General features: G+C 38.0%; 6 protein-coding genes across 6 annotated transcripts; 4 read left to right on the top strand and 2 right to left on the bottom strand.

Moving 5' to 3' along the window:
• Positions 1-211: 211 nt before the first annotated feature.
• CBG25300 lies at positions 212-1,684 on the top strand (the record flags this gene model as incomplete). The annotated part of the gene is made up of 6 exons (XM_045238474.1): positions 212-310; positions 367-384; positions 652-831; positions 962-1,063; positions 1,093-1,243; positions 1,587-1,684. The coding sequence occupies 6 exons, from the start codon at positions 212-214 to the stop codon at positions 1,682-1,684; spliced, it is 648 nt and encodes a 215-aa protein (XP_045099261.1).
• Positions 1,685-4,915: 3,231 nt separating this feature from the next.
• Positions 4,916-6,838, top strand: CBG25299 (the record flags this gene model as incomplete). Its single annotated transcript, XM_045238469.1, has 5 exons — positions 4,916-4,957; positions 5,169-5,209; positions 5,552-5,750; positions 6,321-6,324; positions 6,549-6,838. The coding sequence occupies 5 exons, from the start codon at positions 4,916-4,918 to the stop codon at positions 6,836-6,838; spliced, it is 576 nt and encodes a 191-aa protein (XP_045099260.1).
• Positions 6,839-7,952: 1,114 nt separating this feature from the next.
• On the bottom strand, positions 7,953-16,029 carry CBG12209 (the record flags this gene model as incomplete). The annotated part of the gene is given in 7 exon segments (XM_045238460.1): positions 7,953-8,057; positions 8,076-8,753; positions 8,802-9,048; positions 9,095-10,174; positions 10,226-10,563; positions 10,614-10,889; positions 15,826-16,029. 7 exon segments carry the CDS (start codon positions 16,027-16,029, stop codon positions 7,953-7,955), a joined length of 2,928 nt encoding a protein of 975 aa, XP_045094793.1.
• A 732-nt stretch (positions 16,030-16,761) lies between these two features.
• CBG12210 lies at positions 16,762-19,065 on the top strand (the record flags this gene model as incomplete). Its single annotated transcript, XM_002639811.1, has 10 exons — positions 16,762-17,114; positions 17,164-17,243; positions 17,290-17,559; positions 17,616-17,698; positions 17,772-18,070; positions 18,118-18,425; positions 18,472-18,569; positions 18,618-18,732; positions 18,777-18,903; positions 18,951-19,065. The coding sequence occupies 10 exons, from the start codon at positions 16,762-16,764 to the stop codon at positions 19,063-19,065; spliced, it is 1,848 nt and encodes a 615-aa protein (XP_002639857.1).
• A 245-nt stretch (positions 19,066-19,310) lies between these two features.
• On the top strand, positions 19,311-20,556 carry CBG12211 (the record flags this gene model as incomplete). Its single annotated transcript, XM_045238448.1, is given in 5 exon segments — positions 19,311-19,404; positions 19,449-19,717; positions 19,728-19,817; positions 20,265-20,348; positions 20,467-20,556. The coding sequence occupies 5 exon segments, from the start codon at positions 19,311-19,313 to the stop codon at positions 20,554-20,556; spliced, it is 627 nt and encodes a 208-aa protein (XP_045094792.1).
• On the bottom strand, positions 20,040-21,175 carry CBG12212 (the record flags this gene model as incomplete). Its single annotated transcript, XM_002639813.1, has 3 exons — positions 20,040-20,179; positions 20,941-21,027; positions 21,073-21,175. The coding sequence occupies 3 exons, from the start codon at positions 21,173-21,175 to the stop codon at positions 20,040-20,042; spliced, it is 330 nt and encodes a 109-aa protein (XP_002639859.1).
• Positions 21,176-21,544: the final 369 nt, after the last annotated feature.

The following is a 21,544-nucleotide window of genomic DNA, read 5'->3' as shown; positions in this document are numbered from 1 at the left end:
CCCCAAAAGTACCTAACCTATTCTCTCCCTCTATCCGTTTTTTCTGTTGTCAACTCATCCCCTGAGGGAGCCGCTGAGCACGAAAAAAAGAGATGAAAGAGAAAGTATGTCGGGGGAAAAGGATAAGAGAGAGGACTGAAATAAATGCGGACACTTTTTTAGAGAGAGTGAAAAGCTAAAAGGACGCACAGAGAAAAGATGGGGCGGATTGATGGAGGAGGCAAGGACAACTGGCCCGTTTCAGAAACAAGACTCAAGAATATTGTTGGAAGTGATGGTGAAAATAAAGAAGAAAAAGAGAGGACCAATCGTTGTGTGAAAATTTTGCAATTCTCCACTGGGTCAACTGATCAAATTCAAGAGAAGAACGAGCAATTGATAGTTGTGGGGAGAAGAATAAGGGATAAGGGATACTTTTGACACGGAAAATTAAATTTCGACCAACAGAAGACGCACGATTAAAAGAACGGCACAGAGAATTCTGAAACTGTGGCACCAACAGCTCACTTAACCATTTTTGAAAAAAAAAGGAAAAAATACAGAATGAAGTTTTGATTTTATGCCAGTCTAGACTTTCAAGAGTCGAGTAGAAAAAAGAAAATGTCACTCCTCATAAATCCATTCTTGACAACGAGCCCATAAAACTGCGAGGTTGAAGACCACGCCCCTTTCCATTGGTTACCGATGTTTAAAGAAATCTTAACCCAGTTTTGTCAGGTGACGCGTGTTCGAAACCAAATGATTGTTGGTTATTATGCATGTGCAAAACATTGGAGCTGTGAAAGAGAAACGCCGGNGGCCGTGGCCGAAGGTCCCGCNNCGAAAACTACCGTTACCAAAGAATATTTTTGTTTTCCGGGTATATTTTCTCGGTTTTCGTGCGTTTCCAGTCAATTTTTTAAACTATCAAAAATTGTTACTTTCCGGTTTTTTTTGGGGAAAAATAATCGATGAGAAGGAGGGGAAAATGGGAAGAAAAACCCGTATAATATCAATATCTTCAGGTTACGGCATTAGTCGTTGTGGGACCTTCGGCCATGGCCACCGGCGTTTCTCTACCACAGCTTCGATTTTATTGTTTCAGAATAATAGAATAAGAGTACTTCCTCTAACGAATTCTTCCACAGAAATAGTGTATTTCTTTTTTTCTTCTGCGGGCATAATAAAAGTGAAATGAGATCAAAAGAAATGTTTCACACATTTTTACATAAAAAACAAGTATCGAGACAAAAAGATGACGACTGTTCGTTTTTTTTGTAATTCGAAACCTTGAGAACTTTGAGTATAAAGACCCTATGTTCATTTTTGTTTTTTCTGTGAAGTACATTTTAAAAAAACTGTTATAGATGTTTTTGAAAGACGGATTTCAGAAAATTCGTATTAGTTTGAAATCATCAAAACATCCGAACTAGTTACACAAACGAGAAAATAACTGTTAGTCTTTTACAGGCTTCCAGAGAAGAAGCTAAACAGTGACGAATCAACACCTCAAAACACATTTTATCTAAATTTTGGACAATTGGGCAAGTCAAGTTTTTAAAAGCAATACGAAAATCATAGACTTCAAAACTTGAAAAAACTCAAAGGGATCCAGTGGATTCTCATTGTAAACAATCATATTTTTGGCGGAACCTGTCATCATAAACGTCAATCTTTTCACCAGGCAAAACGAAAAAGAAGCTAACTGGAAGATTTTAACTGGCACTTGTCTCAAAAACCTAGTAATTACAACGATGACGACAAACATTTGGTGAACAGATGCGGGATAATAAAAAGAATAAGATAAGAGGTTATCTCATAATAAGGGAAAAGGTGCATGAAGACAGAAAATACAGGAAATGTATGTTTGTGTTTCTAATTTCGGATAGTAAGAAACTCGAATATTAGAAAAAGGGAAGACATACCGTATACTTGCACTTATCTTCATTTCTATAGAAGAGGTGTTCAAAATGTGTCAATAATAAAATGTTGGCAATGTTTTGATAAACATTTTATCAGTTGACAAATTTTAGATATCTCTAACAGAAATTGAGATACTTGAGCTCAAAGGGCAAGTATAGTGTGGGCTTCTGTTAGAGGGTTTACTGCACTCTGCGAATAAATAACTCCGTAAATGAATTGGGGACAAAGATTGGTTTGTTTCAAAACAACCAGAATTCTTTATGTGTTCGAAGAAGAGGAAACTGGGAATTCGCTTTCAGATTTAAAGATTTATCAAATAATCTCTGAGCCACCCAAACAGAAAAATAGAAAAACATAGCGAGACTGGAACGTATAACTTTTTGGGCAAAGAAATGGAGGAAAACTGGCAGACAACGTTAAGTTCTTCTTAATCCCTTCTCCCCCCTATTTTTCAGTTTCTTTTTGAAGTTTTACGCCGCTATCTTCTTTATCTTCAGTTGTTTTTTTTCTTCTGGACGCGTCCCTTCGTTTTTTTGAGATTTTTGAATTGATTCCAACAACCAATTCTGTCTTTTTTGAGCAAACATAAATCTCAGGTTTCTTCTTCTTACATCAAAAAACATAAAACAATAATAATGGGGAGAGAAGAAATCGGTAATAGAGCTAGCTAGGTAGGTTTTGGAAGTTTTGGAAGTTAGGTTCTGTGGGAATAAAGGCACATGCGGATGCAAACAATGCACCTTAATGTCAACGAGCCTGTCTGCTCAGTTTCTATTAATGATAACAGAGATGCTTGTGGTCTGGAAGTTCGTTAATTCTTAAAATTGGATTAGGATATCGTTGAAATTATTGTTCTCTCATAAAAAAGTTCTAAACAAAATCCTTATTTCCCATCCAGAAACCCTGACATTCAATTTTCTATGCACTTGACTCATTGACGGTGAAACGATTTTTGTTTTAGTTTAATAAGAAAAATAGTGAGAACTAAATCAGATTTTCAAAAGAAAACTTTTTTGACTGAAAAAACGCTTTGAACGAAAAAGAGAAACGGAAATAGTTTTGAATGAGGTGTTTTTGTCTAGTGGGTACCCAATGAACTTGGAAGGAAAAAAGAATCAAAGTTTTCGTAGAATTCTGAAAAAAAGAGACAGTAAACAAAAAAATATGTGAAAGAATGTACAAGAAAAGAAGAAGAATAAGAAGACTATGACGAGAAACAAAAAAATAAATCGAATTGTAAAAAATATATTCATGCGAGCTCATGAAAAAAAGATAGGAAAATGGCAAACTAAAAAGGGCGCAACATGGGTTAGGGTTCTGTTGTTTGAAATTTGAAGAAGGGTGCATTGGTTACTGATTGTGAATGAAAGTGCAAAAATGTTAGCCATATAATTTTGGTATATTTTAATTGCATCCTAAGAAAAAAAAACTTAAACTTCGTTCAGCTGCTAGATTAAAGTTACAGTAATCTTTTACTTTTGATGCAAAAGTTGTGAACAGCCATCCATTTCTTGACGTTTCTAGAATGTATAACGTCATCTGATGGGATTCCCTCAGGGCACTTAGTTATTTTTCTTTTCGCACTAAATTAGATTCAGGCGAACTTCTCTCTTCGATGAAAAAAAGAGACACACTGACAGAAAATAGGTAGGTAATTAGTTTAGTTAGTACGCGGAAGAAGAGCATCTTTGCGCAAATCTCTATGGCCTTTCTTTTTTTTCCCTTTTGACTCCTAGTGGGAAAAAGAGAACGTGACAAATAAAGGAAGCGCAAAACTCAAACTCGGAAAAATTTGTATGACATCAAAACGGATAGATACTAAAATTGATACCGAAGCAATACTGAAAATATAAAAATATTGTGAATAATGTCCATTGAAAAAATATTCCAAATTGGCTTTTGTTTCGTTGACAGTTAAAAAAGTGAAATCAAAAGTAGTAGCTTATTCCTTAGTCTTATCGTACTGCCTCTGGGAAATTTCTTGTTGGTAAGCAGATTCGGATAATCCAACAAAAAAGTAAGCATTGGAGAGAGGTTAACTCTTCTTTTTTTTATCTAGAAGTCTTCAGGAAATTCTGCAGAATACTCAATGTGCTTTACGAAAATCGAGTTCTAAAAAATAAAAAAAAACAGAGAGAATAGTTGCGCATCGTGAAAGAAGAGATTGGTGGGGTAGAAGGAAAAGCAAAAAAAAAGAGAGACGAAGGAGATGGCACTCCGAAAGTTGATTGAATCATTGTGGATTTAGAAGAACTGACGATAGCTTCCGCTGATGATGGAATTGGGATAAATTGGAACACTTGGCCTTTCCAGCTTTTTTTTGAAAATGAACTATGGAAGAGAGTGTAGTTGTGATTCAAAAAATTTGAAGTAGTTGACAAATTTATTATAAACTCAAAGGATAACTAAGCAACAAACAAGTAGATACAGAAGTAGAACCTGATTGTTAGGCTTGTTTAGACATATTGGATCCATAAAAAGACAAGGCTGATTCTCCGTGCAAAATCTAGAAGTCAGACAACATGCAAGCGGGTTTCCTAGCAGAGTTAAAGTGTGCAAAAAAATGCTAAATGGCACTGAAAAGACTGAAACTGGCGAATAACTGTTAGTTGGCGAAGGAGAACAGGCGGGCCATTGACGGACTGTAGACGGACGAGTGAGATCAATTTTTTTCAGGAAGCAGGTGAAAATGAAAAAGAAAATCTACACATGTTATGAAAAACTCAAGTTCTCAGTTGTTCCTTCCTTTTTTGAGTTACTAGTATTCTATTCAGGTTGCCGTAAAACCTGTAATAGAAGGGCCTCTTAACATTCTACTTTGAGCCTATTTATCTCGGTTCCTGTCAAAGATATAAGAAAGTTGTCAACTGAATAATTTTTAATCATTATATCAGAAGTGTTTAGTAAGTTGGCACATTTTCATATCTTGCATTAGAATTGAGATAATCAAGTTCAGACTTTACAGTGTAGGGGCCCTAATATTACAGGCTTTACGGTGTATCAATTGAAAAACATGCTCTTTTCAGAATATTTTTTAGAGAAAAAAATCAAATCAGCGGATCAAGTTCAAGAAGATTTTTTTTGCGGAAACCAAAAAATTACAAGAAGCCAAAGAAAAGAACGATTTTCTATAAACATATGAAATCTCTGCAAGGTAATATTCCTGGATATTTCATGATTTTTGAAAAACAAAAACAAAACCATGCCTAAAAACGTTGACAACCAAAAATGAGGACTGTGTGACAACCAAAAATGAGGAAAATGAGGTGTATGGAGAGTTGTTTCCCTTTCACAGTTTTAGGCAAACGTTTTTTTTTCGGAATAGTATACAAAATGTTTTTTCCACAGTTTCCGGATTCACCGAGCTTAAATGTCTCACTGTCAGTTGATTCAAACGTAACGTTTTTGGCTTTTGCTTTATCTTTTTGAAAATGTGCCCAAACTTTGCCCAAACTAAAATTCAGAAAAATAACCGAATTTCAATTTCGCTTGCTACTACGACTCTAGTGTTAATTTCCTTTTTGCAGTTGTATTCTTTTCTCTAAACAAAAAACACATTCCTCTTGAGTTTTAAAATTTCCCATGAAAAGTGACAATTTCCTAGATGAAGAATAAGCAGGAGAAAGGAAAAACATCTTTGACTTTAAAGAAGACCCAAAAATGGAACATCAAAATATGAATATGCATTCCTATTTTTGTGTTTTTTGTGGCATTTCTTGCTGCTGTCCCAAAACGGCCACAGTGACGGGGAATTTTCGGACAAATTGGTCTCATCTAGGGAACTGAAGGACAAAAACAAAACGATTTATTTCGATTCTCGAAGCTTTTTCCGAGAGAGAAGAGAGAGTGTCCAAAGTTGAAAATAAAAAAGAACAGAGAAATTCAAGCATTCCGAGAAGAAATTATTTTCTGAAATCATGGGAAAGAAGTCCTTTATGTGGGACTTTTAGGAATATATGTGTCTATTGGCTGCCATAGAGAGTAGAGGTAAAAATGAATATGGCAAAAGAATCTAGAAAGAAAATATTTAATTGAACATGTTGTGCTTATTAATACTCTTCGAATCTGAGTGCATTATGCTTGTATAAAAAATTAGAGCTGTTTAAGAGAAAAGCATGTGGGCGTGACCAACGGTCCCCGTAACGAAAACTACCGTAATCTAAAATGTTAGGTCCTTTTTTTTCGAAGACAGCTCTTATGTTGAAAACCTACAAACAAGTCGGAAAGTAAAACTTTTGAAATCTAAAAAATGCGGGAAAACGGACGAAAATTGAGAAAAAATATTTGCTAATCACGGTAGGCTGCGATCACCAGATTTCCTCTTCCACTGCTTCGATTTATTGCATATGAACAGTATATTTATGTAAAAAATGTTCGTTCCACAGTAAATCTATTCAAAAAATGTCTAACGTAATAAGAAAAGCATCCCCCAGCCATACATCGTCTATATCCTCCGCCATTCTGAAACTACAGTAATCCCTATAAGATTTTCAAATGGGTATTTATATCTTCAAACAAGCATGCAATTATTTCCTGTATTAAAGCCAAAAAACACCAAAAACAACAGAAAACAAAATAGTAAAAAAACAAGCAGAAGAAAATAGTCTTCTTCTTGCTCCTACTCTATCTTTTTTGTTCTTGTCCAGCTCATGTCTACTCGTTTTTCGGACAAAAGCACGCCTTCAAATGGGCACCAAATGCTCTTTTTCGGTCTTCATCTCAATTGAATTGGTCATCCGGAGCAGAGAGTGGAAGAGGAAAAAATGAGGAGAGAAACGGGTGCATTCGGAAAGAAAGAAGGGAAAAACTACTAAAAAACCTGAAGAATGAGCATATGAAGGACCACTTGGCAACATTCAGGGTAGAAGTAGAGAGACAGAAAGTAATAATCAGAGATTTCGGGACAAGAGGAAGGGAAAGAAAGGAATGTTTTTAAGATTGAATGCGTTTTTGTGATTTATGAGTATCCCGAAAAATAATAATTTGTTTTGTTTGAATGGAATTCCTTGAAGGGAAGGATTAAAAGAATTTTCGTTTGGTATAGGTCAGAATTTTCAAGGATGGGAACATTTCGTACTTTCCAAAGAAATAAAAAATTCGACATTTTTATTATATTCTCGTACAAAAAAATCAAAGATGTGGAAGAGAAAAACTTCTGGCTGTGGCCGAAGGTCTTACTACCGTAACCTAAATTTTCGGTCGGTCCATTTTTCTCGATCACTATCACTTTTCGACAACTTCCGTTTTGAAAAACCTCAACCATGTCGGAAAATGAATTATTTTCTGAATCTGGAAAACGCACGAAAGTTGAGAAAAATTGAAAATAAAAACAATTGCTAACTACGGTAGTTCGGCCGTGGTAACAGCCACCAGATTTTCACTTCCACAGCTCCAATTTTTAGTTCCAGAATAATAACTAACCGGACTTTCGTTTTTCGAAAAGTTTTCTACATTTTCTTCAAATTACTAAAAACTGAGCGACTTTTTGTCTTTGTTTCGCTCTTTTTTACATTGACCTGAATTAAATGTATAATTAGTTTCAAAGTCTCAATCATCAAGATTTTATAATTGGCATGTAAACAAATAAGGCCTGACGGTGACGTCGGTGCCCAAATGGGGACGATAAAAGCGCGGCTCTTTGAGCACACAAAGCGTAGTTGCATGGATGAGAAGACGACTTGCGGATCTCCTAACGAATTCTGCGAGACCCCGAAATTTACGGCGCTCAATGCATAATCATGCTAATGCCTCCGAAAAAAACAACAACGGAGTGTAAATAATAAGTAACTTCATCAATACTAACGAAATTAGAGAGTAATATTTACTGAAAGGATGGATTCTAGATTGAGTGAAAACATTGAACACTGCAACGGGATAGAGAGATCATTACTTGTAGGAGGATTGGGGATACGTAGAGATTTTACCAATACAGATAAAATTCCAGAACTGGGAGGGAACATATCGAAATGGATGGACATTGAGTGGAAACAAGAAATACTGATGGTTTAACAGTGCTTAAAAATTATTAACATAGACATATTTGAGATTATTCAAACAAGGCGAACACTGATGAGCGAATTGCGGAGTTTCTGTCCATCAAGATCAACAGATGCACGACGAGCATGCTGAAAAAAGAATTGTTGAAGATATTGATTCTATTTTCTTATAATTACCTCTTGACCAAAACATGCAAGCATACACTCTCCTGTCATCACTCCATCATCGCCACGTCGAATGCGAATCGAATTGCGGTCGGGCTCATATGGAAGGAAAAAGTCTACCACATCTTCGAGAGTGACATCCTTAGGGAATCCATTACAAGACAGTACTGTACCACGTGGACCAATGGATTGGACTAACTGCATAAACTCATTTTGTGATGGCTGAGGTTCATCACTACGATGATTATTTCCCTGGAATCCACCTCCTCGTCCACGTCCACCTCGGAAACCACCTCGATAGCTTCCTCGGAAACCATCCTGATTTCCAAATCCTTTTTGCTGAGATTGTTCTGGAGCATTGTTGAAACTATCTCCATTGTTTTGATAGAAACCAGGTCCACCATGTCCTCCACGGCCCACGGGTCCACCTCTTTGAGAAAACCCATTGCCACGTGGAACGAATCCTCCCCGAATATGAGGTGTTAGACCATTGAAACTGCCTGACGGTGGTGGTTGACTGAAACCAGCTGGAGGAACTGATCCATTAAAGCCATTTGGTTGTGGTGGTGGTAGTCCATTCATTGAGTTCGGAAGTCCTTGGGGAACCATATGACCGCCAGGCGGTCCACGCGTCACTGGAGCATTGAAGAAAGACGGGGGATTGATCTTCTCCGCTTCTGACTGTAGAGCCTAATATCGATTTGATTTCAGAGGCAAATTAAAATTCGAATTACTTACCCGAGCTTCCTCATTTTTATGACGTTTTTCCTCTCCGTAGACATCTTCTATTTTCAACATTTTATCGACTTCCTCGTTCTTAACGTATGTCAGCCTCAGAGTTCGGCCAGAACACAATGTTCGAATAGAGAACGCTCGACGCATCAGACTCTCACTTGAGAACTCTGCTATCCATCGATCTGATGCATTCCCATCAGAATAGTATGCACGAGAGAGCTTGGCTGGACGAACTTTTTCGGCAAACCATCTGAAAATTTTAGATTTTTTCAAATCTGGGAACATTTGATGCTTACTCCATGAGCTCTTCTTCTTTTATACGGAATGGTACATTCATTACTAAGACAGACCATCTAGTTGGATCTGTGTGTTGACTTATTCTGGCTGGACTCCTCGACCGTCTTCTTCGGCGCAGTGGACTACGACTTCTCGATCGGATGTCTCGTCGTGGTGGACTTCTTCTTGGACTTCTAGTCGGACTTTTGTTTTCCCAACGGCTTCTCTTATTCTTTTTGTTATCATCCTCGTCTTGTTTTTTATTCACTTGCATTATAGGCATAGTTGCGACTGGTTGGACAACTGGAATTGGAAGAGGAGCACCATCAACAGCCATTTCGAATGATTTTTTATCGGACTGTTGAATTTTGATGCCTTGCTCTCCGTTTCTTCTCATCATAGTGGCGTAATCAGCGATCGAATCGAGTCGAATGATGGTGTGCATGTGTATTCCTCCTGGTCCAAAAACTGTTTTAACTGATGAAAGAGTCAATGGAACGGTAGGATGAATGAATGCCTCCAATGCTGCCGGGCGGAGCAAATCCATAGGAAGTCGCGTTAATTCGATGTAAAACTTTTCAACAGTCTGATTAGCAGGTCCGTTCAGTTTGTTTGCCGATGGAATAACAGGAGCCTGATTGAAAGCTGGAACTAGAGCAGGAGTCGCAATTTTGTTCTGGAAAGCTGGTGGTGGATGTTGTACTGCAGGTGGGATCTGTCGATTTATGTTGTTCGGGATTGGAGGCGGAGCGGTATTGGTTCGGAACACAGGCGTATCATTCCGAAGTTGATTTTGCGGTGGAAGACCATTTTGGAAGGGGCGATTGATTTGAGAATTATTTCCTCCGGATGGTGGAGCTGCGAATGGTTGAGGAGGATTTTGGAATGGCGCTGGGGGAGTAGGCATCAGTGTTTTCCTGCCGTTCATTGATTGAGAAGGGCGGACAACTGGCTGTTGTGCATTCATTGGTGGGACATTTCTCGCTGGTGCTTGGTTGAATTTGTTTCCACCATGGAAGTCTCGTTTATGTGTTTCTGGATAACTCTGATATTCATGATAGTCACCTCTATATCCGGCGTTGTACTCGTTCTGAGCAGGTCTGAAACACAGCTGATAATACTTTCGAAACCTTATCAGATAATTTTCTTACTTTTTAAAAGAGTTGTCTCTCCACGAATCTCCTCCTGACATTTGGTCATTTCCAGATTCATGAAAACCAATTCCATTTTGACCATTATTTATACTTGCTCCTCTGATTCCATATTGTATTTCAGGGACGGGCTTCTGAGCTGAATGAATTGGAAGATGAGCAGGTGGAGCGGCTTGAGGCTTCACTGGTTCCTCTAGCTTAATAGATGTTGATCCAGATCCATATCTATTATCGAATTTCGGCTGTGGCTGCGGAACCTGTGGTTGGAAAGAGTGCGTGTAGTCACCAAAATCATCGTCGAATGGTTCTTCCTTCTTAATAGGAGACTGAAGTCGATTCTAAAATAGTTGCTTGTTTGCACTCAAAACCTACAGTATTCACAAATTACCTCAGATATTTCTTTACGATTACCGTACACGTTCTGACTGTTAAAGTCTAGGTGAATTTGGTTAGAGTTCTGTGGCGGGTACGATGCCTCATATCCGGATTTAGCGGCATACGGATTTCCTGTGTGCTGAGGTTTCCAATCCTGCTGGAACTGGGCAGAATGTGTGAAAGCGGAAGGAACGTGTTGATCGTGTGGCTCAGGAGATGCATATGATGCATTCTTTCGTGCGGCAATCACTGACGATTGTTCTGATTTGGAGGAGAGGAATAGCCGAATCTGAAAATTTCCAGATTCTCATTTTCGACACAACTATTTTCCCAATAATTTCCTTCTAAAGCTCACATCCAGAAACTACAATTATGGGAAATATTCAACTCTGTTGTTAGAAATTGCACAATAATTATGAACTTCAATCCAGTGGAAACACATATTTTTATTGTCGAATTAAAAAAGTGGGACCTGGAAAATTTCGCGGACGGCTTCCCGGTCAATTTTCGAGGCCTTGTCCCAGTAACACTACGGTATTAAACGAAATTTTTTCTGTGAATTTAGTGGGATTTTCTGAACAAAATTTAGATTTCTTGGTAGGAAAATGATCGCTAGCATCTTTAGAATCTGTTTTTCATCAAAAAACCGAACTTAATTGTAGCTCGAACGAGGCGAAAATCTGAAATATTACGTTTTCGCCGCACTTTTTTGTAAATCAAAAAAAGCTACGCCTTTCAAATTTTCAGGTCCCACACTTGGGTTCAAGCGAGGGGGTCAGAAAGCGCGCCCCAGTAAATTTTTCAAAAATTCTCAATTCGCTGCCGAACTTTGTTGGCTGAGTATCACAGTTTAAAACGATGAGCGAAAATACGCGCGTTGCAACCCGTTGATTTTTAAGAAATAGATCATGATCTAGTTCAAACCCGCGTTCATTTTAAAATTATTAAATTTCTTCTGGCCTATGAGTTTGCTGGGGCGCTTTTTCTGACCCGTTGCTTTGGACCCAAGTGGTCCCACTTTTCTTAATTCGACAATATTGTCGGATTAAAAAAGTGGCACCTGAAAATCTCGGAGATGGCGCTCGTGTCGATTTACGAGGGGGGCGGAGCGAAAACGGATACTGTAGATAACAAATTTATTTCTGTGAATTTAGTGGGATTTTCTGAACAAAATTTTGATTTCTTGGTATGAAAATGATCGCTAGCATCTCTAGAATCCATTTTTCAGCAAAAAACTAAACTCAAACGCGAAAGTAGCTCGAACTAGCCGAAATTCTGAAATATTACGTTTTTGCCGCACTTTTTCATAGATCAAGAAAAGCAAAAGTTTTCAAATTCTCAGGTGTCACTTTTTTTAATTCGACAATAAGAGGGTCGATCTTGTAGCTTAACTAAAATTACCAAGTGATCTTTTCAAAAAGGTGTTCTAAAATAACAGTCCAAGCGATTCCAAAAGTAAAAATTCCAGTAGTTAAATCACGGCCTCGCGGAAGGGAACCTAGATTTAAAAATTGGAAAGCGCGCCAAGTTTGGACGCGTAGCGCGGTCGCGTCGCGGCTTTTCGGTGAGTAGCGACTCAACAACGTTTAACTTCACGTTTTTTCAAAACACGCTTCAAAATTTTCGAATCTGGCACGCAGCCAACTTTTGGGTGCGACGAAGCGCGTTTTTCAGGTCCCCAACCGCGATGGCGTGGTTAAATTATAAAACCTGTTCGATCGATCGAAATTTTTTCAGATTCGAAATTACTCTGAGAGTTGGACATCACCTAGTTTATTTTTGCCTCTCAAATGCAGTTCAACTCAAGCAAGTTTTGAGAACGCCATTGGCTTTTAAGCTGAATATTTATACATACCACTGTAAGGGGTGAAAGTCATTTTGAACAATTTTTCACGCGCTTCTAAATAACCATGTTTTCTCAAAACTCATCATGAAAATATTCAAATAAGTTGCAGTACTTTTTCAGGAGCTCACAAGGAAAGTTTTTTTCAGACGGGCGTTGAGAATTCGCTAAAAATTTCAGTACTTATATTTTCAGACATCCTCTACACAGAAATATCTAGTCCCCGCATTGATTAGAGACGAAGCTGTCGTCGAACACCGAAAATGTAGCTGTAGAGAAGACAACAGACAGGAGAGAGAATTCAGAAAGTTGAAAATTACGTAATGAAAATTTTAGGCTGGAAACATTTTTTCTTTGGGAGAAGTATTTTTCTGGTGCAAAACATCGGCGGAACAAAAACCCCGGAGGCCGAGGCCGAAGGTCCCACAGCGACAACTACAGTAACCTAATTTTTCTTATCTTTCTGTCTTCATTTCATCGTTTGTCTTTGCTTTCTCTCGAGTTTTCTGTTTACTGAAAATCGAGAAAACAATCTCAGAAAATAAAAAAAAAACTTTCGGATTACTGTAGTTGCCGTTGTGAGACCTTCGGCCACGGCCACCGGGGTTTCTTTTCCACAGCTCCGATTTTTGTAACACCATAATAGAACTACCGTATTTTCTCTAACACCGTTTCTATTTGAATCCCGCTTCTAATAGAATCCCACCCTAGCAAAAATCGTTGAAGGCCCGACCCGGGCTTTGAAAAATTTTGAAGGCCCGGCGCGGCCCGGACAAGAATTTTTTTGGTCGAAATTTCTGAAAAAAAAAATTTTTTTTTGATAATTTTTTAACAAAAAAACTAGTTTTTGAGAGAAAACTGTTATTTTGCTTCAAAAATGCAATTTTTTCTTCGATATCAACTTTGGAAAAATTCAGGAAAAAATATTTTTCAAAAATTTGTTTAAACATTTACAATTTCAATATTTACATCTTAGCTCAAAACTAGATGATAAAAACAACTGTTTCATAAAAAAACACACTTTTTTGCCCAAAAATCGAAGCTGGCGCCAACTGGCCGGGCCTTCCGGGCCTCCCGGGCCGGGCCTTCCGGACCTTCTGGGCCGGGCCTTGACCAATTTTTCGAAGGCCCGGCCCGGCCCGTTGCAAGTATGAGCCTAGCTGTGCATTTACTTCTTTCGATTATGCAGACCAGCACGCTGGTGCGCCTTCGGCGCGATTCAACCTCGTTTTTTTTACTGGTTCGTCGCTCCCCTAATCACTTTTTCTTAAAAGGTCACGTAAATCTATATTTAATTTTCAAGCTTTTCAAAAGTCCACAGCCTGACATGAGGACCAACAGACGCGTGTAGCGTTTTATATATAAGAAAGATACATTTTCTTCTCGCAATTTCCGTTAATTCTTGACGTTTTCTGAATATTCCTGTTTAGTCAAGAAAGGAAAACTCTCCCATTGAATCCCATTCTTTAATAATAATACACCCTGAGAAAGAAGTTGAAAAATAGAAGACCATGAGGATCTATTGAGGAAACCATGGTATTTTCCGGTTACTGTAGTTTACGTTCCGGGACCATCGTCCTCGGCCACCATCGTTTCTCTTCACCACTTTAATTTATATTGCAGTTAGATGGCGGGCAAACCAGTGTGATTCTGTGATGTTCACCAATGGATAAATAGTAAAAGAGTTTACATTTTTCAGACGGCACGCATTCAAAAAGATCCATTAGGCCTAATTTGGGTCGGTTCTAGTAAACCTATTTAGAATAAATTGTTAACATCTTTGTGTATTTGCATTTTAGGACACCTTGGTATCGTTTGGGTTCTTGCTTTCAGAAGCTGAAAATTTCAAACACCACGACAGGGGGCAGAATGAACTTATGGCATGGAACACGGAAAATCTGACAAAACTACTACCGAACATCAGCATTAGGAAACCCAAGTACATCTGAATTTGGACAAAAGTCGAAGTTTTCAATGAGAAGCATCATGATGCTGACGAGTTTGAATTAAAGGGTCAGTATGAGGTTATGTTTAGGAAGACGAAAACATGTTCTCAAGAATATTAGCCTGCATGTTAAACCTGAAAATTGAACTGCCTGTAGAAGGGCGGAGTTTTAAATCTACAATACACTGAAAATGAATCAGCCTTTGAATGTAAAGAAAAACAAACAATTCGATAGAAAAACTTCGAAGTATTTTGTTGCAGAAGGGAGTTTCAGAAGAAAAAAGTCGATAGCCGTAGCCGCAGGTCCCAGAAAAAAAAAACTACCGTAACCTGGAAAATATTCCAGAATACCATCTTATGCAGAACTAGTGTTGACGATCAGTCACAGACATTGAAACATATTCTCTGACTCTGCAGTATAGGTAGTGTAGGGAAAATTAAGCGTCGCAGATAGAGCTGTGAATAAATATTTCTACAATACACTTTACATGATTATCCCAACCTTGCCCAAATTGTGTGAATTTCGAGGCATACAGAATACACGAAGATAACCAGGAAGCAGCCTGGCTTTACTTTTCTGTCTTTGTGGATTCTTGGTCGAAAACATAGTCAAGCTATATAAGGAACAGTGGATTTTTTTTCTAATATTTTCCAGATTTTCATTGCAATCCCAACAAACATCTTTAGTATTCTTAACTATCACAGAATGAACCCAGAGACCCGTAGGAATCTGAAGGAGATTAATGATTTCTTTCTCTTTCAAATAGTCAATAGTACCATCCAAATCGATAGTATTCAATTTCCCAAAAAATTTTTGAATTCTAATAATGTCCCAACAGAAATTATGATATAAACCTGACTTTCAAGATTACAAGGATTCTTGTCGTATGGAAAAAAGGATCAAACAACGAAAGAGGATCTTCAAAAGCAGAAAACATTCAGAAGAGGAGGCACACCTGGAATAAAACCTCAGAAAGGGTGGAAATCGCTGCAAAGCTGTTTTCGCATTTCAAAGATGTGCTCATTTGGAGATAATAAATGTATCACTCATTCTTTGAAGCCATCCATGATTTTCAAACCCTTCAGTTGTTTTCATCATGTGTCAGAAATACTTTCTTCAACCCAAATTGCAACCAAATGACACTATAAATTACTTGTAAATCCAATAATTTCGCGACTAAAACCCCCGCCGAATATCGTACCACAGACGGTTCAGAAACCAATTACCTATTGAACTTTTTTTTTTAATTAAAGGGAATACGAAGCATTAAACATTAGTAAATTCCATTGTTTTAGAAATCAGGTTCAGGTTCGACTTTGCATATTTCCACTTTCAACATTCCGGTTTACTGTTAATAAAAATGATCCCACAGAAGTTTTTCAGATTTTCCGGATACGGGGTCATAAAGACCAGATTCGGTGGTGTCAACAACAAACCTCAGCTCCATGAATTTTCGCTCTGTCCCGTGCCATTGCAAGTCTTGCGTCTTCGTCGGAAGCAAAACCGACGAACACTTCTCCTTCGTCGCCACCGATAATATGAACAGCGCCATCAGGAATTTTCAAACCAGAAAAAAATGTGCGTACGTCGGCAGCGGCCGCCGTCATGGGCAAATTTTTCAGCCGAATTATAACCGACATTATGTTCAAAGAACAAAGAAGTTGTTATTAGTCTAATTTCAGATGCAGTGGTTGAAATCTGGAAATAAAATAAGCAATGAGAAACGAGGATATGAACGATATTTGTAGATTTTGATAGATGTACACAGCGAACAGGTAAACAAGGAATATTTCAGGATTTATAACGAACGCGCCGATACAAAACTGTTTGCATAAACTTCAGAGATTAAAACTGCTCCAGCTTGCCCATGTTTGAAGAAAAATCAAGAAAATCAAGAAACTTTTCACTGAAATTGAGATAAAACACCGACAGACAGCAAAAATCAAAAGTGTCGGAACGAACGTGGGAGGCGATGCGTGCGCGTCGCGTGCGCAGAAGATGTAACCGCGCTCTATTCGTAGTTTTGAGAGAAACATTTTTTTCGCGAAAAGTGACCGAAAAGCAGTTTTTGTGAAAATGTACATAAACTTTGAACGTACATAGTCAGAAACAATAATGTATGCAAGTAGAAACATTGGGTGTTTTCTAAGTTATGGGTCACAATGTCACTTCTCAAAAACTAGTCAACTGCTGAAGGTTTCACGAGTACTAAAGAAAACCCCTAAAAATAAAATCTCTCTCACTCCGAAATTCTGGGAAAACTTGAAAAGTTGGCCGAAACTGCTCGATGCAGAAGTAGATTCCCAACATGAAAAGGTATTCCATCAGCAAAGCAATCCAAGAAATTTCAAATAAAATTTCAGCTGAACGAAATGATTCAGAACAAGTCAAATTGGAAAGAAATCGAAGCAAGAGGATGCTGTATCGGCAACTTGGTCGTCAATTCACAGTATTACGATGTGTCCTGCGGGAATGTTGTTGAGCTATCGGGTGATACAATTTCATCAGCTAGATGGCTCAGGAATGGAATCCCAGTTTCTTTGAATAGAATCGACGAGGACGGGGTACTGAAAAAAGTTACTGAAGGTCATATCGCTGGTCTGAAATATAACCTAATCAAATTTTGCGCCTATGAAAACAATGCGATTGATCCGGCAATAGAAACATTCGTTCTGACTCCCTCAGCCAATGGTGGAGCACTGAGATTCATAAAAGGTATTCTAAAGTAAGCTTCTTGAGTTGCTTTGCTGCCAAGTTAAATCCAAATTTTGCAGAGACCCAACGACTCTGTCGAGTGACAGTGTTCACCTAATCAATCTCGCTTATCGAACTATCCCGATGCCTTCGATTCATGGTATTCAAATATGATTCATATAGCTACGAAACAAATATTTCTAAAGATCGGAAATTGAACAACCTACCAGAAACCTTGAATCCTAGTCAACAAGCCGCAGTATCCGCTGCTCTCAACCCACAGAGGAATCTTCTTTGTATCCAAGGTCCACCAGGGACAGGAAAAACTCGTGTTATTGCGGAAATTGTACATCAGTTGTTGAAGAAGAAAAAGAGAGTTCTGATATGCGCTCCAACTCACGTCGCAGTACAGAATGCCATGGATGCAGTGAGACGTAGAATGTGCCAAGATATCCCCCCAGAAACCGTCCAAAAAGGTTGGCCTAGTTTTACTCTGCCATTGGGTTCGCTTCAACCTTTCTTGAATTTTCAGAGCTGTGTATTCTAAACAATACGCGGGATGAGTTTCAAGATCATCCATCTACAGCAAAGCTTGAAACTATGGAAAAAGAACTTGTAAGCTTTCATATGCAACAGTTTTCATTCAGTAATATCAGCCTGATAAACTAAAGTCAATGTCTAATTTCAGATGAGAAGCAATCAGAAAGGTCAGTCGACCAAGCTTATGGCATACGAATGCATGAAACTGCGCTGTTCGATTTACCAAAGTATTTATGCACCTCGACGGGCCATTTTCTCAACCCTCGGAACATCTTCGATTCAGAAGCTGCCAGAATACGACTGGAAAGCGGATGTGATGATCGTTGATGAAGCAGCTCAATGCACAGAGCCCTCGACTTGGGTGCCCGCTCTGACAACGCCGACGTGTAAGAAGCTGGTGTTGGTCGGAGATCAGAAACAGTTACCCGCCATTGTTTTATCAGATAAGTGAGAGCTAGATACGGTTATTCGTAACTGGGAATAGTGATATTCAGGGCTGTGCGTGCGAATTTCGGCATGTCATTAATGGAAAAACTAGCAGAGGAATTCGCTAAAAATAATATCAACATTTTGCTAAATGAACAGTATCGTATGAACGAGAAGATAATGCATTGGTCGAATGAGCACTTCTACAATAATCAACTGACAGCACACTCCAGTGTTTCTGATATCACTCTCCGTGATATTTATCCGAAGATTCCAACGAATTATATCGCTAACAAACCAATATTCATGATTGATATGAAGAATTTCGAAGACCGATCTCAAGAAAGTTTTGATTCGAACTCATATTCAAATACAGGTCTGTAGTTTAGTGTTTGTTCTGAATCAATTCCACGTCATTCCAGGAGAGCTCAATGTTGTTTCGAACTACGTTATTCGATTAGTAACAGATGTAGGTGTCAATCCAAAAGATATTGCTGTGATCGCTCCATATTATTCTCAGGTTCGTTTGATTGTGTCTAGAACTACCCTTTATAAAGATCCATTTCAGATCGAGAAGTTGCGTAATTCGATCAGTTTCCGGGTTGACGTCAATACAGTTGATGCCTTTCAAGGCCAAGAACGCGAAGTAATCATTTTCTGTCTTGTCAGAGACAACGATGAAGGTGTGAAATTGACCATGTGATTAGAACATTCATTATTTTTTTAGGTTCCATTGGTTTTTTGAAGGAAACTCGACGATTGAACGTTGCCATCACTCGCGCTAAAAGACAGTTCGTTCTAGTTGGAAATAGTGATATGCTACAAAGAAACAGACATATTAAATCGCTCTATAGGTGAGTTGAAATAACTAATTGAATATGATATATAATTGATAATTCAGGTATCTCAAATCAGAAAACGTGATATACGGTCCGGAGATTTTCGACACCTTCGATGATATCGGGTTGCCAGAGATGGACAAGAAGCCATATAATTTCGATTTTCACGAAAACTAGTGTCTTTCGATTGTTTTTTTTTTCGATTATAGTGATAGGCTTGTTGATTCCATTTGTTACTATTAAAGATAAAAATTGATTTCCCCTGTGATATGGTGTGACACATTGATAAAGAATCGAATTTGAGAAAGAGACGTGAAAAAAAAGATGAAACTTCCTCTGATGAGAAGAAGAAGTGACAAACAAAAAGGGTCACTTTTGGTCATTTTAGTCGGTTTCCGTCTTCGACTCCTCTTAATATTATCATGAATCATCTTTGTGTTCTTTTTGTGTTTTTCTTGACTATTCCAATCTCACAAGGTGTTCTGAAATGCTATACAGGATATTCAATTATGAAAGGTAGGTTTCAAGATTTCTAACACAAAGAGCCATAGAAACCATAGGTAGCACAATAGGAACGGAAACGAAAGAATGCGGAAAGGAAACTGACTTTTGTTATAACGGAACTGCTGATATTTCGTCATTCAGCAAGTTTCAGAAAGCGGGTTGCAATACCGTAATCTGTCAGGTAATTCCTATCAGTTTAACTTTCAAAAAAAAACGTAGGTTTCAGTTTCATGCTAATAAATGTTTCGATCAAAACGTTTCCGGACAACAGCTGACTTTTTGTTGCTGTAACACAGGAGATCTATGCAATGGGGGAGCTGTTACGGTATGTCAAGAAGATATATTATTCTCAAGAAGATATGTTATTCTGGTACAAGGAAATCTTAGTTGTGAAGAAGAAACGCAAGTGGTTGTCACCAAAGGTTGTCACCAAACAACGACAACTACCGTAAACTAACAATTGTTTTCATTTTCCGGATAGATTATCTATTTTTGTGATATTTAGCTAAATTTGTTCAGTATCAGAAATTTATATTACCCGACTTTTTGGGGAAAATAACAGAATGCTGGGCGGAAAACAATGAAAAACAAGAAAATAAATCCGGAAAATAAATATATTTTCAGGTTACGGTAATTGTCGTTGTGGGTTACGGTAATTGTCTCCCGCCACAACCACCGGAGTTTCTCTCCCACGGCTCCGATTTTTTTTTTGAACTTTTTTGAACCAGAAAAATCAAGAAACCCCTTTTCCAAAAGGTTTTTAATGACTTCCAAACTAAATATGTAGCTGAAATAAAGATTTGGAAATTTTAATGTTTTCTTTTTCCAGGATTCTGGATCCCTTTTTGATCGAGGGCTGTCAGTGCTCAAAGGACTCGTATCTGCCGGAAAGAAAAGATAAAAGTTTTTATTATTCAATTGGTGCATTGAATAAATTTGTCTCATCCTCTGAGCATGTCCAGAAAATCCTTGGCTCTTTGTTTCGTTTTCTCGAAGAAACTCATGTTCTGAATTCGGTTTATTTGAGAGAAAAATAAAACATGTTTTTCTTACAGTCAGTTTTGAGTTGCAAAGATCACCAGTATTACAACAACAGAACTGGAGTTGAGTCCCACCGACCGATTGAGTCACGCACTTGTTTCGAGCGATCTTAATGTATGTTGATTATCAAGGAATAGACAAAATATTTCAAAAATGATTGTCTTCATTTCAGAGAGCTACAGAATTCTTAATCTGATAGGTTCTTGTAGATTTAATACACAGGTAAGACGGTATTGTCGAAGAGCGTACGAACGGCGGCTGAAGATTTGAGAATGGGCTATAACCTCAGGATAGATCGATTACCAATGTTTTTCTTCCATACTTTTTGTCACAACTATTTTAACGATTTGCTTAAAGACAAGTTACAGGCAATTCTTAGATCTTCAGCCGCCGTTGGCACGCCTTTCGGCAACCCCGCATTACCTGTGGAATCCCTACTTTCAAAAGAACGTCTTGGAACAAAAATATAATAACTACTTACAATACATCTTGTAGATGAGCAACCACCTTTTTTGACATTATTTAATGATGTCAGATCTGCTGTCATATTATAACAGTAATCATTTGGAGAAGAGCATGTTTCTTTAGATGTTCCTGGAAAATTCATAACTAGAAACCTTCATAAACACAAAAACCAACCAACTGATTGAGCCTTCAAATAAGTGAAGCCCGTATAGCACTCTAATGAAAAAATAGTGACAACCAAAGATAAAAGTATGAGGATACGGTAGGAAACGAACATTGCTATTCTGAAATCGAAATGAAATAAATAAAGAAAAAGCAATATATTATATATGGGAAATTTCAACTGAAAAGAGTGATTGTGAATGATTCATAGCCACTCGTCACTAGAGAGAAAAAAGAATGAGAAGAGAAAAAGATGCAAGAACTGTGTATTGTCTCTGGGTCTCGAAATACAATTTCCAAGATTGAGAAGAGACAATCAAGGGCAAATTGATATGGTTCATTATGGGAAAAATAGATTTCACTGTTGTCAACAAATCGGGAAACTGTGAGAAATGCAAAAATCGTTCTTTTTAACTCGAAAATCGTTTCGTTTGCTTTTCTTTGAGAAAACCTCTCGAGAGAGAAAAAATGTTTACTTTTTGTC

The sequence above is a fragment of the Caenorhabditis briggsae genome (assembly GCF_000004555.2).
Source record: "Caenorhabditis briggsae complete genome, chrI, whole genome shotgun sequence".
In the NCBI taxonomy this organism is placed as follows: Eukaryota; Metazoa; Nematoda; class Chromadorea; order Rhabditida; family Rhabditidae; genus Caenorhabditis; species Caenorhabditis briggsae.
Note: the sequence above shows the minus strand (reverse complement) of the source record. Positions and strands in the feature narration are given on the sequence as shown.